Raw genomic sequence first — 16,116 nt, forward strand, 5'->3', positions numbered from 1 at the left:
GCTGTCATCCCCCCTCCCAACTATTCCAAGTCTGACAACATTTGAAAAAATCTAAAAATATTTAGAAATGTTTCAATGCTTCATATGAAAACAATGGAACATAAAATGTTTCTTTTCTGACTTAAACTAATCGGTAGTAGAGAAATAAAGAGGTTTGTAGGAAAATTTTGAAGAAATGGCATTGCCGGGAAGTTTTAGTAGCTTATTTTGTTGTAGCATGCAGTTTTGCTCTATTACAAGATTGTTTATTAGAAAAGTGAATAGTCTTTATAATAGATTCTTTCTGTTACACAGCACTTAAAATGTTTACAGTAGTCGAGTAACTAGTTACATTTTTAAGAGAATGTCTGCTTGAAGATTAGCAATTAAGGAGAAGGAAAATAAGTGCATACATAAATTATACTTTAATATAATAATTTATTTTTAAATTTGATTAAGTTTATTTTGAAATTTGTACATTTAATACTGCTAAATGTTTAAAACAAGGGCAGCAATCCAACTGCTAGCAGCTACATATGGCTCAAGTCTATTTACACCATGAATTAAAAAAAAATTTTTAAATACAAAAGGCCAATAGGTTGACATGTGCGGTCTTGCAAAGTACTCCATTAAAATTTTATCCGGTACATTCAACTTAACATGCCAATTGGATTTAGAATCTTCCTGATTTTCTACACATGATGCCTGAACACCTGTACAAAATCACCACAAGTCTCACAAAGATGCCATAATCACACTATTATTCATTCGCACAATAACGAGTCTTTTACTTTCCCATCGCAATCTGCTTCATACGGTTAAGTGCACTTCCAGCCTTAAACCATCCAATTTGTTGCTCATTCAGAGTGTGGTTTAGAGTTATTGCCTCCACCTTACCATCAGCATGTTTGATTTCTGCTTTAATTGGCTGAAAAAAAACAAGCATATGCAATAAGTAGTAGTAATTAAAGGATGTTTAAATTTATATTTCATTCATTTCTATTCTATCCCATTAAGGGCCTATTTCAAACACACATTAAGTTTTTAAGAGAGTAAAGACATTGCTTAGACTTCAATTAATGTTTAAATCTACTACCACTAGGTGAACAACTAATGTCACATAAGTGATATACGAGACAAATTTCTCAGACATCAATACTTAAGTCAACAAGTTGATCACCATCAGGAAGGAGAAAACTATGTTGAGGGCTTTCTGGATGTCCACTACCAATACATCAAATGATTTAAAAAATTTAATAGCATTTCCCAAGGGATAATTATGGTTTTTTAAAATGATTATCCAGGGCATTTTGTAGGTTTTATTAAATTATACATGAACAAGACTGCTGAACGATGGTATGAGAAATGGGTACCAATTGGAGTCAATTTTAGAATAAGAAATTGAATAATGCCATCATTCATCTGGAAAACATGATATTGATTGCTAACATGAATCAGACATTATCTGGACAACAGCAGGGCTGAGGAATGAAACTATACACATCCAAAAAATAATAAATCTATAAATGAAAAACAATCAGCACTGTTTCATAATTAAAATGAATAAAAAACTGGTAGAATAAAAATGAAGGGCAAAATGTAGCTGTTATGATTACACTTCCTGAAACATACTTTTTCTAAACTTACACTACTGACTGTAATACAGAGTAAGCATTCCTTGTTCAAATGAACCTGAACTTAATTTTCCCAGAAAAAATAATTATACCAACATTGGCCTAATAGGAGAGCCACACCACCCTGCACTAAACCTTGAAGCTAGTGATTTTTAGCATGAAACTAAAAGGGGGGAGGATTTCCTTCCCTTGAGTGGCAGCCGAAGATTTCCCTGGCTTCCTAAAATTACATACTTTTGAGTGAAGTTTGGGAGCGTCCAGAGTCATCATCCAGTACCCAGGACCATCCTCTGTCAGTAGCTGAATACTCTCTGTACACCCCATCAACCCAGCTAAATGAAATAAATTCTAAAAAGATGGAAATTTCTGAAGTTTTCTAAATTTCCCAAAAATGGACACCCTGGATTTATGTGGAAGGATGTCCGTGTCAGTACTTAACTGAACATTCAGTGAGCTCAAGGTGGGAGAGGTGAGTTCAGGGTTGAAAGAAAAGATGGGGGCAGTGGCCCCTGGTATTTATTGCACATTTTGAGTTATACCCTCTGAAAAATAACCAATCAACAAGATAAAAGATTAAAACTGCCAGATATGCAGGTTGCATTTGGAAAACCTACCTGTCCTGGGGCTAAATTGGCAAGTCCAAGGAGCGAAATTTTGTCAGTCGGCTGAATTTTGTCATAATCGGATGGGTTGGCAAAGGTCAAAGGCAAAAGCCCCTGCTTCTTCAGGTTAGTTTCATGAATACGGGCGAATGACTTCACTATTATGGCTCGCCCTCCAAGGTGGCGAGGTTCCAAAGCTGCATGTTCCCTGCTGCTTCCCTCACCTGTTCCAAAGGACAAAGAGATAGACAATAACCCACAATTAAAGGAAGCAATTCAAATTATTTTCCCATGTATGCAAACTATTATCAAAATGCAGTTCTAATATGGTTTTTCCACCCATTTTAGAAGTGCAATTACAAAAATATAATTTTGGTGCACCATATATGCCCATGTACTACCACAGTAAATAACAGTAATCAAAGACTTTGGAGAAATGAAGATGCAGGATTCGACTTGATTCATTGGCTACATTTTGCTATTGATCAGTCATTTTTGGTTAAGTTGATTTGGTTTGGCTAAGAATTTTCTTAAAAATTCTGTATTTGTGATTTCAAAGATGGGGTGCACATCTCACAGGAGTTTACACATAGTGCATCATAACTATTCATAGATCAATGCAACCTCTTTGATAAGGTTACTATTCACAGGAAACAATATGCTTCTCTAAGTTGTCGCTTTAGAAAATGAAGCCCATTGGTTAAATAGGTTGACACTGATATTGTATTCTAATTAACTATGATAAAATTAGCTTGGATTGATTGTAACAAAATGGTTGCTGTTAGTCCTCGTAAATATATTGATATCCGAACCAACAAGAGCCACAAAATTTCCCCCTGTGTGAATGAGGAGCTACATACCGTAGTTTTCATCTCCAACAGCGCACCACTTGACTCCTTTTGACTTGTAATGACGGGCAACATCAGGAACACCACCCCATTCTCCAGTTAGCTGATTTTTGATTTTATTCATTTCATTATTTTCAGAATTAACAGCACTGTATTTTAAAGAAATTATTGCCATATTATTATTTTGTTACAAGAATGAATTCGCACGTGTTCATAATTTAGATTAACAAAAGAATAGGAAAACAAAGCAATAAATAAAATGATAAATACCTGAAATTTTTAAAAACTAGTTTACATTAATTAATAAATTATTACTTCACATGTTTAGCTTCAATTGTAAATGAACAACCAATAGCAAGAAATATTAGTATATAGTTTACACGCAACAAATGTATTACACATTTATGTGCATATATATGCTTGTACACCACCACTTCATATAAGTAGTACCACAATTTTTTTAACAGGAAAAATTGAAAACATATTATCAATTAACTCATGCCAGTTGATTTTCCCGGAAACAAACTCAGGAAATCTAATACTTAATTGCATTAACTTCTTTAAGCTGTAACCAATAATTAGCACGAAAAATTTGGAATTATTACACATCTGACTCTAAATACTTCAGTCATTCTGTTTTATAGAACTCAACATCAGTTGCAATCTGGATTGACAAGATATTTTATGTTTGGTTCTTTGACTTCTTGATGAAGGGATAGGAATTTATACATCGATTATCATTGATATAAATTAACCATTTTAATAATGTAGTTTCTTTATGCATAAATAAAATGTTTATCTTTTATGATTTCATTTAAATATAAGACAATTTATATTTACTGGAAACTAAAACTTAAGTAAAATTTAAAAGTTCTAACTTTATAACATTCAGTGCACACAGGGAACTTAATTCCGCTGGGATGAATAATTAATTTTCCCAACCAAGGACTATCTATGCACATTAAAAATATTGTTCTGGTGTCTTTTCTGCTCGAAGTAGATGAAATCAAGCAATTTGAATAATGGCCGACCCAGAAATTACCTACTTGTGGCCAAAATTTTCGTTGAAAAATGCTGTTTAGTAAAGAGTGCATCTTATTTTATGAGTAGAACTTCAGTTAATAGAAGTAAAGTTAACATGTGAGTATATAGGCCATTTCATGATGCATTGGTGTTAATTATTGACGACTTTGAAACCCTATTCAATATTAAAAAACCATAAAATGGGACCCAATCAAAGAACTCACCCAAGGAACATGTTGTTTGAAATGTTATCAAGGTGTCCTCTGTATTTTAGCCATGGGCCAGCAGCCGAAATATGATCTGTAGTGCACTTGCCCTTGACCTGAAATGTTCAATTGCCAACATTACCAGTTTGTTTCGATGATTTTCATTATTGACTGAATTGACAAACAGTTGAAAGGGAACATTTAACCATAAAATTGAAGGAAGTATTTTTCAGCAGGATAGGAAGACATAAAATTAGGAAGGAATAACAGAATTAACTTGAAAAAGATCTGAATTATGCCTCAACTATATATGCATGGCTTACCTCAATATATGAATGATGTCCGATCTAAGTTATCAGAAACTTTTAGCACATAAAACCGTAAAGTGAATAAATAGCACATCTAAAATAGTCCATTTAAAGAAACATTCTAACCTTGATGAGGACTGTAAGATCAGTAAGATCTTTTCCATCCCACACATCAAATGGTTCCAACAGCTGCAACCTCTGTGACTTAGGGTCCACATCCACCTTCAAATTCTTTCCATCGGCAGGTGGGGCTTGGTATGTGTCCACACCAGGATCAAATCCACTCTTAGGAAGTTCATCACCAAAAGGTGAATCCAAAAGGAAATCCTTACCTACACCATGACAAAATAATTATAGCAATGGATTGGTGCAATTCTCAGAACAAAATAAAAACAAAACAGTCCACACATTTAGACTATTTCAGTTACCATCTTTTCCCTTCAGTTTATCAGTCTGTGGGTTAAAGTTCAAGGTGCCAGCAATCGATAGGGCAGTCACCAACTCAGGGGATGTCACAAATGCATGTGTTGCTGGGTTGGCATCGTTTCGGCCGGTGAAATTCCTGTTATATGAGGTCACTATCGTGTTCTTTTCCCCCTTCTTCACATCCTTCCTGTCCCACTGACCAATGCAAGGACCACAGGCATTTGCTAAAACGGTACCTCCAAAGTCTCGCAATGTTTGGGCCTACAATCAACAAAGTAATCAGAAACATAAAAAAAAATTAGTAATGTCACTTAATAAATAAAACAACTGTGCACATTCTTTATATCTGCTACACAAAATAGCAGAATTAACCTTAGGCCTTCCTGAAAATAGTTTGGAGTTTCCCACTCAGAAGCATTTTCAAACCCTGACTGATGCCTTAAGCTTACTCATTCCATCATCATCATGATAAAGTTACTGTGAAGAAAAAGACTCGGCTAAATCTTTAAAATGTTGGTATTCAACAAAGCTACCTAGTTGGAAATATATGGCTCTTTTGTTCAAAATATTATACAGTTGTTTGCTTCCAAGAATCATTGATGAATTGTATTATTACAATCAGTAATCTACTGGTTAAGGTAGGTTTCAGATGGACACAAGCTACAAAATGGCACAGTGAAAATTCTCATGCCTCTCTCAACAAAACATAAAATAACATCCAATATTATAGTAAGCCCCTCTTCAATCCCCGATATTTCTTCCTCCCTTCATTCCATTTAACATCCCTTTCCTACTCCTGCCCCTTCCTCGATTGCCTAACATTCTTCAGCATCCCACTGCCAATCAAAATGCTCAGCATCTAACTTTCTTGACTCCAGATTTCTACCACCAATCCCCTCTCCTCCCCCAACATACCATGCACCTCCTTATTTGTTTTCCTTTCTGACCACCTAACCTTCTTTATCTTTCTCCACACCTATATTTCAAAAGCCTCCAATCTATGCCTATTGCCTTGCTTCAATGACTATGCTTCCACAGTGCACAAACCAGCCACTAAATCAAAGTTCTGATGATCCTTTTTGTAACATCCTCACTCAATTCCCTGTCATAAATCACCTCCTCCTTGTGAAATCCAAATTCAATTTCCTAAACATTCTTCCATGTTTTATCTTTTGGAATTTTACGTTACACTTCATCATTACTACATTATGGTCTGAGTCAACATCCACTCCTGGGAAAATGTGAATTAATCATGATATTCCTAAATCTATGCCTAACCATAATATAATATAACTGATTTCTTCCTGCATCTCCAGCCATTTTCCATGAATACCTATACCTTTTGTGTGGTTTAAACCAAGTGATTTTTAGATTAACCGGTCTCTCTTGGAAATTGATTGCTTTCTCCCGTTGGTCAATTCCTTGTACTTAAACCATAATCTCCCACCTCATTACCATCACCAACTGTCAAATTCCAATCTCCCATCACTATCAAATAGTTCCCTCCAGGGACACCAGCGATTATATCCTTTAACTGATTGTATACACCATCGACTTCTTTCCCTCAATGATTGCTCAGTGGCATGTATACCTTAACAATGACCAAAATTGTTGGCTTAGTAAATACTTATACTGATAATATTATGAGGAACAGACACTGCTAGGACTGTGTTTCATCTGGCTAGTGCCCTTGGACCAATACGGCATGGGTGACCCTACCAGGAGCAAATACCATTGCTCCCACCAGTACAGCTCTAGGGATCATTTAACGAATATATCTGTATTAGACAAGTAGAAGATAAGCTAACCAACTGCATGACTCACAATTCCATCACGCTCGATAGTAGCACGGATTTGCTCAGATCCGGGTGTCACGTTGAAAGCAATTTTAGACTTGAGGCCATGTTTCAGGGCTTGCTTCACAATGCTTGCACAGCGACCCATGTCCTCATAGCTGGAATTTGTGCAGCTACCAATCAATCCTATTCACAAAGGGAGAATATATGTTCATCATAACCATATTTATAAGACATCCACCATTTGCAATAACAACATTCCTTGAAACAATAAATTAAAAAATTAAGTTCAGGAGCAATTATATCAGGAAGTATTTTAGGGAAAAATTCCAATAATAAATCATAATATAAATGTACTTTGGACTCATTTTCAAACATTCAACCATAAGACCATATTTTAAATATTAAATGAAGTGAAATAAGAAAATTAATTTTCATATTAATTAATTTCTTGCACCAGGAGCCCATACTGATATAAATTCAATAAATTAAAAGAAAAGCAGGTCATATAACACACACATGAATTATAAAGACATTATTGACAATTCCAGAAGAAAATAATTAATTTTGAAGGTTTAAATAATTATCATTAGCAGCAGTTAACTAATTTACCACAGGTGTTTAATTGAACTGAGGGGTATGACTGCATGGACCTTGGGTGGAGTACATCCCTATGTACAAAGGGGTATAAAATTATTATGAGACCCAAGCGTCAATAGGGTGACCTCAAAAAGGATATTTCAATACATGCTCATGGGGGAACTATTTACAATTTCAGATAAGGTGTAAAAATTATGGTGCAACATACCAACTTTAATTTCAAGAGGCCAGTCATTCTTTTTGGCCGTCTCACCAAGCTTGGAGATAGGATGAGCAAGATCAGGAGTGAATGGTCCATTCACATGAGGCTCCAATTCACTAAGATTAATTTCAATAACCTATGAGGAAGAGATGATTCAAGAAATTAGCAGATGAATCACCTAGTTTCAGGCACGATGCAGTGAAATTAGAACATATTAAGGACCAAACGATTGCCCTATCCTCTAGATAAAACTTTATTACCAACCAGGTTTTGATATACCATGTCATCTTCAGGTTTTTGTCCAGCAGATAGTAAAATATATTGAAACTTGGTTGGCAATAAGTTTTCATCTTTGAAAAATTGGTAATACATATTTTGTCATAAATTAGCACAAATATTCAGGAAATTGGGACACTGATATGGATGTCATGCAAGCAGTTACAAGATCAACTATTGAATCATGTTGTACTGTATCTTAGGATCTAAACTGTATCTTAGAAGTTTTCAAAATGTTTAACATATGATGATAACTAAGGGAATAGTAAAAAATATCGATAGCAAACACATTTAGAATTCTGGCTTTAATTGGTTAAGAAGAACATAAATAACAAACTTCCTTCACGCTCTTCATCTTAAGCACTGAGGCAGAGAGAGTAAGTTGTCAAGATAATAAAACAATATGGTAATAAAAATTGAAAGATTCGGAACACATGGCTAATCGTTTGAGAAAATTGCAGTGTGATGCACTTCAAAATCAAAATTCATTATTTTACACATATTTTTATAGATTTGACAAATGAATTCTACAGATGACTAGTTTACTTAAGGCTTCCAGTTTTAAGGCCTCTTGAATTCTGATGAATTTATTGCGAGAACATTCAGACCTAGATGGCCTTACTCTCATCAACCAAATGTCACTCGGTCATTCATGCTATAAAATCATTGAGCACTGCATACTATAATTAATTAACAAAATGTAACACCAAATGGTGCGATTTTAAAGTAAGCAAGAACTTTCTTAGCTTACTCCATAATTTATACTTTAGATGTGTACAGTACCCGCATATTTTAAACAAAAATTTAACCTTGAATATATGCACATATGATTGCGAAATGAAGTCATCACTGGGGATAAACATGGACAAAAATATTACAATATTTCGAAGCGAATTTTAAAATTTGGTACACTTGGAAAAATTAAAAATTTTAATTAACATATCTCACCAATATCTTTTATGTCAGATTTAGGCATTTCCATTACAATTATCAAATGCTGCAATAAACCAAAGGGCACATTTCTCCTTAGTGGATTCCATTTTAAACTTATTACTTTTAAACCATTCTTTACGTGTTATCAGGCTTCTAGTAAAGAAATTACAGAATTAACAGATCATCAATCACAAAGGTGGGAGCACACTTGCTTGTGACATTTATATGAGGTGTTGGACATGTTATTCATCAATATTTAAATAAAAAAAAGTCAGTATGCTAAGCCAGCTAGACCAAAATAGTTATGAAAGGATGTTTTCAAGGCACATATCATCATTTACAAATCACTCCAGCCATTTGAAGCTGAAAATTTGCTACTATTATATTACAAGTTGTCAGCAAGCAATATTTGGTTGGCTTTTTCCATTTACGCAAAGCAATCTCTCCAGCCAGCTCCATATAATGCTTAAGTCCACAACAAGCAATGAAAGCAAGTCACATAGAAAAAGGCTTCAAATTAAACAAACCTTGTCATATGGAGCATTGGAATCAGCATTTAGGAGAACTTTTGAGTATTTCTCGGCCTCATCAGCAATTTCTGATCTTCCAGTGGCCACCAGGTAGTCTTTCATTCTCTTGTTGAATGGGAAAATAGAGGTAGTTGCTCCTATTTCTGCACCCATGTTGCAGATAGTTGCCATGCCTGAAAACATTGCATTATAACCATTGAAAAAAACCACTTCAATACTGTCAAGTCAATGTCATGGGATCACAGCAACTTATTGTTACCAGCAGTGATTAATGTTGAAGAGTTAAAAAGTTTCTTTGCATGCAGAACATTTTGTGACTGATAATAGCGGAGTTAGCTAGCAGCATGACTCCCTTTCTCCTAAAATATTTTTCAATGCTAGTAAAACCTGAGAGAGAAACTGTGCACGGCTCTTTACCCAAAATATGAGTCATCTTATTTTAGTTTCCACGAGAAAGATGATGTTTGCCTAGTTTTTCTGCCAAAATAATTTGGAAAGCATTGACAATACAGATTAAGTAATCACCATTTACTGTGCGAAAATGAAAATAAAAGCCCTCTGCAATGCATTTTCGGGAGCAGGGGAGATCAGAAAACTCGATTTGTAAGCTCTGTGGGAGCTGATAGGAGGAATTATTTCTTAATTTTTCTTTAAACCTACCTGTGCAGGAGATGGAGTCCACTCCAGGGCCAAAGTATTCAACAATAGCACCTGTTCCACCCTTGACAGTCAAAATTCCAGCTACCTTGAGAATAATGTCTTTGGGGGAAGTCCAGCCTTTCAACTCTCCAGTCAACTTAACACCAATCACCTGTATGAGTAATGCAAAGAGATTCAAAGATACTTAGTTGAAATAACAAAACCAATAAACTCGTTCAAGGAAATGAGCCAGAGTGCCAATTATATTATGTTCAGTAATCTCTGGGCACCGTTCCCTAAATTGAAGCAGAAAATTAGTGCCCTAATATAATGCAAATGTTATCATTTAAACAGCAATCATTACAATAGAACATGTATAGGGAATGCAATTTTGCATATTTGGAAGGACACTCTTGATGGAGTGAAAAAAAATATTTTCTCCTGAAAAACCAAACATTTATGCAAATAAGTTTTTAACTCTACATTTATGGATACCAATGCAGATATTATACTAATACATATATTTGCAATATCCTCAATCAATCAATTTAATAATGAAGTACATTCAGATTGCCCTCAATAGAAACATTTTCCTGGTTGTTGAGGTTTATGGCAGAATGTAATAGCTTAACCGAATACTTAAATGTATTTGGCATCGATAAGTTTTCAAGCACACTTTATGCCTTTAAACTCTCAATGGGGTGCACTGGATACAGCATCAGAAGGAATTGAAGTAACTACCACCATAGTTCACTTTGTAATGAAGTTTCCATAGGTAACTTTTCAATTGGGATGGAATATTACGGAAATAACCTATTTTATTGATACAGCACTATGATAATGATTTAAAAAAAGTTATCTTATTAGTGAACCAAATTTTCTAACCAGAATAACACATGGCATATTACTTCAATGGCTGGTAATTGTATTGGCAATTTAATATGATATTTAATATGAGGGGCACACTACAACATACATTTGGGCATTTCAGTTCCCATGGAATATCAGCCATGACATCAACAGCATCAGCACCACCAACGCCTATGCACAAGCAGCCCAGTCCACCACCATTGGGTGTGTGAGAGTCGGTTCCAATCATGAGAAGACCAGGGAAGGCATAATTCTCCAGAATAATCTAGAAATAAAATGAACATAGTATTCAACAGAAATGATTCAGAATGACTTTGGTTTACCTCCAATGTGTGCTCATTCAAATGGTGTCTTCGTATGCAATGTCATCTTAACTTCTATCCTAACACATTTCTAACTTTACTTTCTTAAAAAAAAGTCTCACATAACTTCCTGCCAGGACATTTTCAGACTATCACAAACACTAGAAATTGACTGCAGTTTCATTCTTCCAATCTGTACGATACCGTGAATTGGTGCCTTATAACCTATCTTTAGAGTTAAATGTGATTTTTTTGCTATTTTAGATCTCATACACAGACAATCTCTCTTTATGAATCACTCGCATTGTGATACTGTCCCAGAAAAATCTGGCAATAGACTAGACATCGTTATCACTTATTTTCTCCCTTCAAGTAAAATCACTTTTGTGGAAACAGTAATCCAATTCATTATCCAGTTCTTAACATGTTCCTCAGGCTTCGTCCATTTAGGAGCTCATGAACTTTAAGTTTTTACTCACATCTGCATTTAATAAATCCACCATCTGCTTCCCATAGTCTCACATTGTCTTCTCAGTTGGAAGATGGGTCAAAATGCCTTTGAGCTGTCTTGCTTCTGTGTTCTGAAGCATCATTCAAGATTTCAAATTTCAATGAAATACTGTACGATAATCTCATCTCTTAAGATCCCAAGATGTCCAACTTTTTATGCAACACTTAGTTTCTGTTAGTATTTTGATATTATCAAAGTTGTACGAAAAGCAACCATTTTCCATGGTTTTATGACACTTGCACTACTTAAGGTTGTGTGCCTGTAGACTAACTTTTTTGGGAAAGATGCAATAGAGGGGTAACATCCCCCCCCCAATTAGCTCAATGCATAAGTTTTGCTGCAGCACCACATGTGAGATGATATTAAATGTGCTCCATTGTATACATTTAAGATTTATTTGGAAACTTTTTTAGGAGGTAAAGAAATATTAAAACACTATTATGAGGAAGGTTTTCAAATGGTGAATTATTAGTGGAACAAACGCAAACAAAATATAGTGTATGGAAGTTGTAACCAGCCAACTGTTGTGTGTAACTTTGTGGGAGTTCCTCGCAGGACCATCTTCTACATTGGTCGTGACCAGTCCAATGCAATGCCTGATGACATCGTGAAGCATCTGTCTGGAATATTTCCCTAGAGTGATTCAAATGTGATGGTTTGAGAGTTGGTGAAAAATATATTTCTTTTAAACTCAAGAGCGTCAATTAGCCTTGAAAAGCATCATCTTAAAGATGATGTTTGGCCAGTTGAAGTGAAAGTGGGGATATTTTACCCCTCCATACCACAGAAACTGACTCCTACTCATGGAGAGACAGAGTATATTCCAGAAGGTTCAGCAGTGGTTATGAATCTCAGGGTCGAAAAATTGTGATGCGCTGGATCCATTTTCTATGCCTGATGCAGGGAAAAAATATTCAATGGCAAGTATTTTTCCAGCAAATTGCTTCGAGTCTTACAGGTCAAAGTTATACCATTAACCCTTGGTACATCATACTCAGGCTGATTTCAGAGCACATTTTCGATCAAAAACAGGTGTTGTATGCACCAGGAAATATAGTGCTTGATATTTTTTTAAAGGAAAAAGTCATCATTATCAAGAGATTGAATATTTCTAAATTAAAAAAAAAACAGCATTTCAGATCTCCTTTAAAATCAAATACCTTATAATATGCAAACACTGAGTGAGGGACCAGCACCTGCACGAACTCTTTGGGCATATGCAGTTTCAAAAAGACTATCTAAGCTCTCCCTGCCTATCAAGCATTGACAAGAACAATTTGGAGAGATGGAAAAAAGGCTTTCCATCATTATGCACATATCAGAAGTTTATATTTTCAAAAGAATCGCATTTTAAAATATAGACCACAAATGCACTGTAATCACACGAAAAGATGCACAATATTAATCATAGATCACCCTTTGCTTTGAGAAAAGCAATCAATGCCAAAAAAAATACCTTTAATTCTTTTAATGTACCATAAGGGGTTTTCAATAAAGAGAGGTCATATATATTTTATTCACAGAATCTATTGTGAAAAAAATTAATATTATGATATAACATTGGCTTAAAGTGAAATGTGTAACTGGTTCAAGTTTTATTGACTACAGCAATGCTTCAGTGGCTGCTGCTACTAGTTTGAAAGAAGCAAAATATTTTTCAAATGAGCGTATCAGATCATTTACATGATTTCCAGTCTTTATTGAAACAATACTGGACTTGGAAATTGTTAAAGCTGTGGGGATAATGAATTTTTAAATACCTGATGAATGATGCCAGACCCAGGTTTCCAGAAACCGACACCATATTTAGCACCAGCAGACTTTAGAAAAGAGTATACCTCCTTGTTTAAGTCATTTGCTCGAGCCAAATCTTTTTCTCCACCAACCTAATTGATTTTTGAAAAAATAAAACCAATTAGCTTATTTACAATTGAAGTACTGAGACATAAAAAGTAACATTTTATAACATGAAATATTTCCAATATTTCAAGACATTATGCAACAGTGCACCTACTGTGAATACTGTTTGTTTCCATTCTATTCAACTGCCAATCAGCGATTGCCGGGATGCTTTATGCACAGAGCACACAAATACTCTAGCAATAAGTGTAATGCCACAATATTTTTCATAGATGGTCATCAAAAATCAAGCACTCGTAATACTTACTTGGGCCTCGATCAGATGATCGCAATGGATGGTCGATGGAACAGCGACTCTTGGCAATCCAGAAGAAATAAACTGAAGCATGGCCATTTGTGCTGTAGCATCCTGCATAGCTACACGATCTGGGCGGAGTCTAAGGTAACTGGTACCACGCTTTATTTCTTGACCTGCTGGATCATCCAAATGGGAATACAAAACTTTCTCTGATAGTGTCAGGGGACGGTTAAGCCTGTAAATTAATTTCCATAAGACACTCTTCCAAATATCTCATTACAAAAACAGTGCCCCTTAAAATTGCCGAAAAAATTTCCTAAAAATAAATAATGACGATACTTGGGCAACAATGATTCTCCGTGTTATTTTGAAGGGCATGCGTGAGTATTGGCCTGATAAGTTGTTGGCATACCTTTTCTTCACGACATCCAGCTTCTTAGAAAGAGTTTCATGGGGAAGGTTGACACCGGGGTCGAACTTGCTCATAGCCACCTTGTTGGCAGCGGCGGCCAAAGGAGAAATGTGGAAACATCTTCGTTGGATTTCACGGGAAAGCCCCCACAAACCCTGAAGGTAGAAATAATGTCTTCAATTAAAGGAAATATATTAGCGAACTCAAAACTACAACTTAACGGCCATTATATATACAATCCATTATATGGATTAGTAAAAAAAACTCTTATGAAAATTACATGAAACCATTTTCGACTGCATTAAATAAAACGTTAGGCAGGGTCCACTGGAACACTAATAAAAATTCAAGGAAAAATTGTCTACTGAATACGCGTTATTTTGCAGCAGCTCGACCAGTCATCAACCCAAAGGCGAGCTTTTATTGACCCAAATATTTGGTTTTCTCAGGAGGACAACAACTATTTCATATGGATATATCGATTTTGGTCTCAAGCTGTTCAAGAATTTGGCTCATTGAATATGGCCTATACCGAATAAGAAGAAAACACATAAATTCATCGTTAAAATCACCGCTAACTCGTAATAAAGCTAGAAAAGCATTGATTTAAGATACATATGCGTATTTTTAGTTCAGTAACACTGGTATGCGGTGTTGGCCACAATTAAAGTCTAACACCCGAATTTATTTCGCAAAATTAATGAGAAATAATCAACTAAAGTTAAGAATTCAGAGCATTCACGAAAACCTCACACTTGATGCGGTCTCATAAAGATATTAGCAGCAGAAATTTCCCCACCTGATTCTTCTGAACCCTTAACCAGCTCGCCATGGTTGCAGAAGGAAGGAAAATGAATTTTTCGTTCCTTTGGGGCTCCTGCCCTCTTGCGGCGACTCTTAGCTGTGATGTAGAAAAGCGAATTTCGCAAATGGACGACAAAAGGCGGGCACTGTCTTATATTTTGAATCGACTAATCGTGTGTGAAATTATTCTTACTAAAGTTGATCAGTAGTCCAATAAAGTCTTCGCAAAGAACGGAGGAAACGGATGAAAAGTTGAGTATGTCTATGCGTACTGAATAAAATCTCCTGAATACAAATCGCTCGACTATTCTAGAACCCGCACAATCACCCAAAATGAACGTTACTTGACAAGGTCTCACTATTGGGAATTGTTGGGCAAATTTGGTATTGTTACATACACCAAATCTCGAGACCAAGGACGGATTCGAATACCAATTAATTGTTTGGAATAAATGAATATTTAATGAGTGGGTGTAGGGTGCAATGGGTGGTAGGGTGCAAGAGAGCATTAATGAAAATGTTTTCCTAGAAGCAAATCAACTATTCCATATGTATATATCGATTTAGATCTAAAGCCGCTCAAGTAAATAACTAGTCCGATTATAATATGTAGCCTTCACTTCGACTAAGAAAAAAACTCGTTATATTATCGCTAAAATTACCGCTAGCTTCTTATATTTGCGGCAAGTCAGGTATTTAAGATATGTATGCGCATTTTTAGTCCAGTAAACCTGGTGTGCGGTGTTGGCAGTGATTAAAGTCAAATACTGGAAATTAATTCATATTAATAACGAGAAATAAAGAACTTCTGTAAAAAAATTGGCGCATTCATGAAAATCTCAAACTCCTGCGTTCTGTTAGAGTTATTAACAGCAGAAAATTCCCCAACAGATTCTCTATTGGTCTCAACAAGCTGGATATGGTTGCAGAAGTGCAGGAAAATGAATATTTCGTTCCTTTGGGGCTGCTGCCCTCTAGCGGCGGCTCTTCGCAAAGTTGTAGAGGAGCGGATGTCCAGATGGTTCACTAAAAGCGGGCACTGTCTTATATTTTGAAT

At 35.5% G+C, this 16,116-nt stretch overlaps 1 protein-coding gene across 1 annotated transcript; it reads right to left on the reverse strand.

Annotated features, from left to right (window-relative positions):
* Window positions 1-397: 397 nt before the first annotated feature.
* LOC139690892 (aconitate hydratase, mitochondrial-like) lies at window positions 398-15,138 on the reverse strand. The gene is made up of 15 exons (XM_071588507.1): window positions 15,055-15,138; window positions 14,256-14,410; window positions 13,853-14,078; window positions 13,446-13,571; window positions 10,979-11,137; window positions 10,024-10,174; window positions 9,361-9,536; window positions 7,631-7,760; window positions 6,851-7,008; window positions 5,029-5,287; window positions 4,727-4,932; window positions 4,311-4,408; window positions 3,076-3,212; window positions 2,228-2,439; window positions 398-907 (listed from the first exon to the last, which is right to left on the reverse strand). Exons 1-15 carry the CDS (start codon window positions 15,085-15,087, stop codon window positions 767-769), a joined length of 2,367 nt encoding a protein of 788 aa, XP_071444608.1. The 5' UTR covers window positions 15,088-15,138; the 3' UTR covers window positions 398-766.
* Between the last annotated feature and the right edge of the window lie 978 nt (window positions 15,139-16,116).

Source organism: Hetaerina americana, unplaced genomic scaffold, assembly GCF_022747635.1.
Source record: "Hetaerina americana unplaced genomic scaffold, ioHetAmer1.1.p SCAF_3, whole genome shotgun sequence".
Lineage (NCBI taxonomy): Eukaryota > Metazoa > Arthropoda > Insecta > Odonata > Calopterygidae > Hetaerina > Hetaerina americana.

Coding starts and splice junctions, on each gene's coding strand:
- LOC139690892 (XM_071588507.1), bottom strand. CDS start 15,087: ATGGCGAGCTGGTTAAGGGTTCAGAAGAATCAG. Junction 5,288..6,850: donor CTATCGAGCGTGATGGAATT/GTGAGTCATGCA, acceptor TGTTGATTGTAG/GCCCAAACATTGCGAGACTT. Junction 4,409..4,726: donor ATCTTACAGTCCTCATCAAG/GTTAGAATGTTT, acceptor TGAACATTTCAG/GTCAAGGGCAAGTGCACTAC.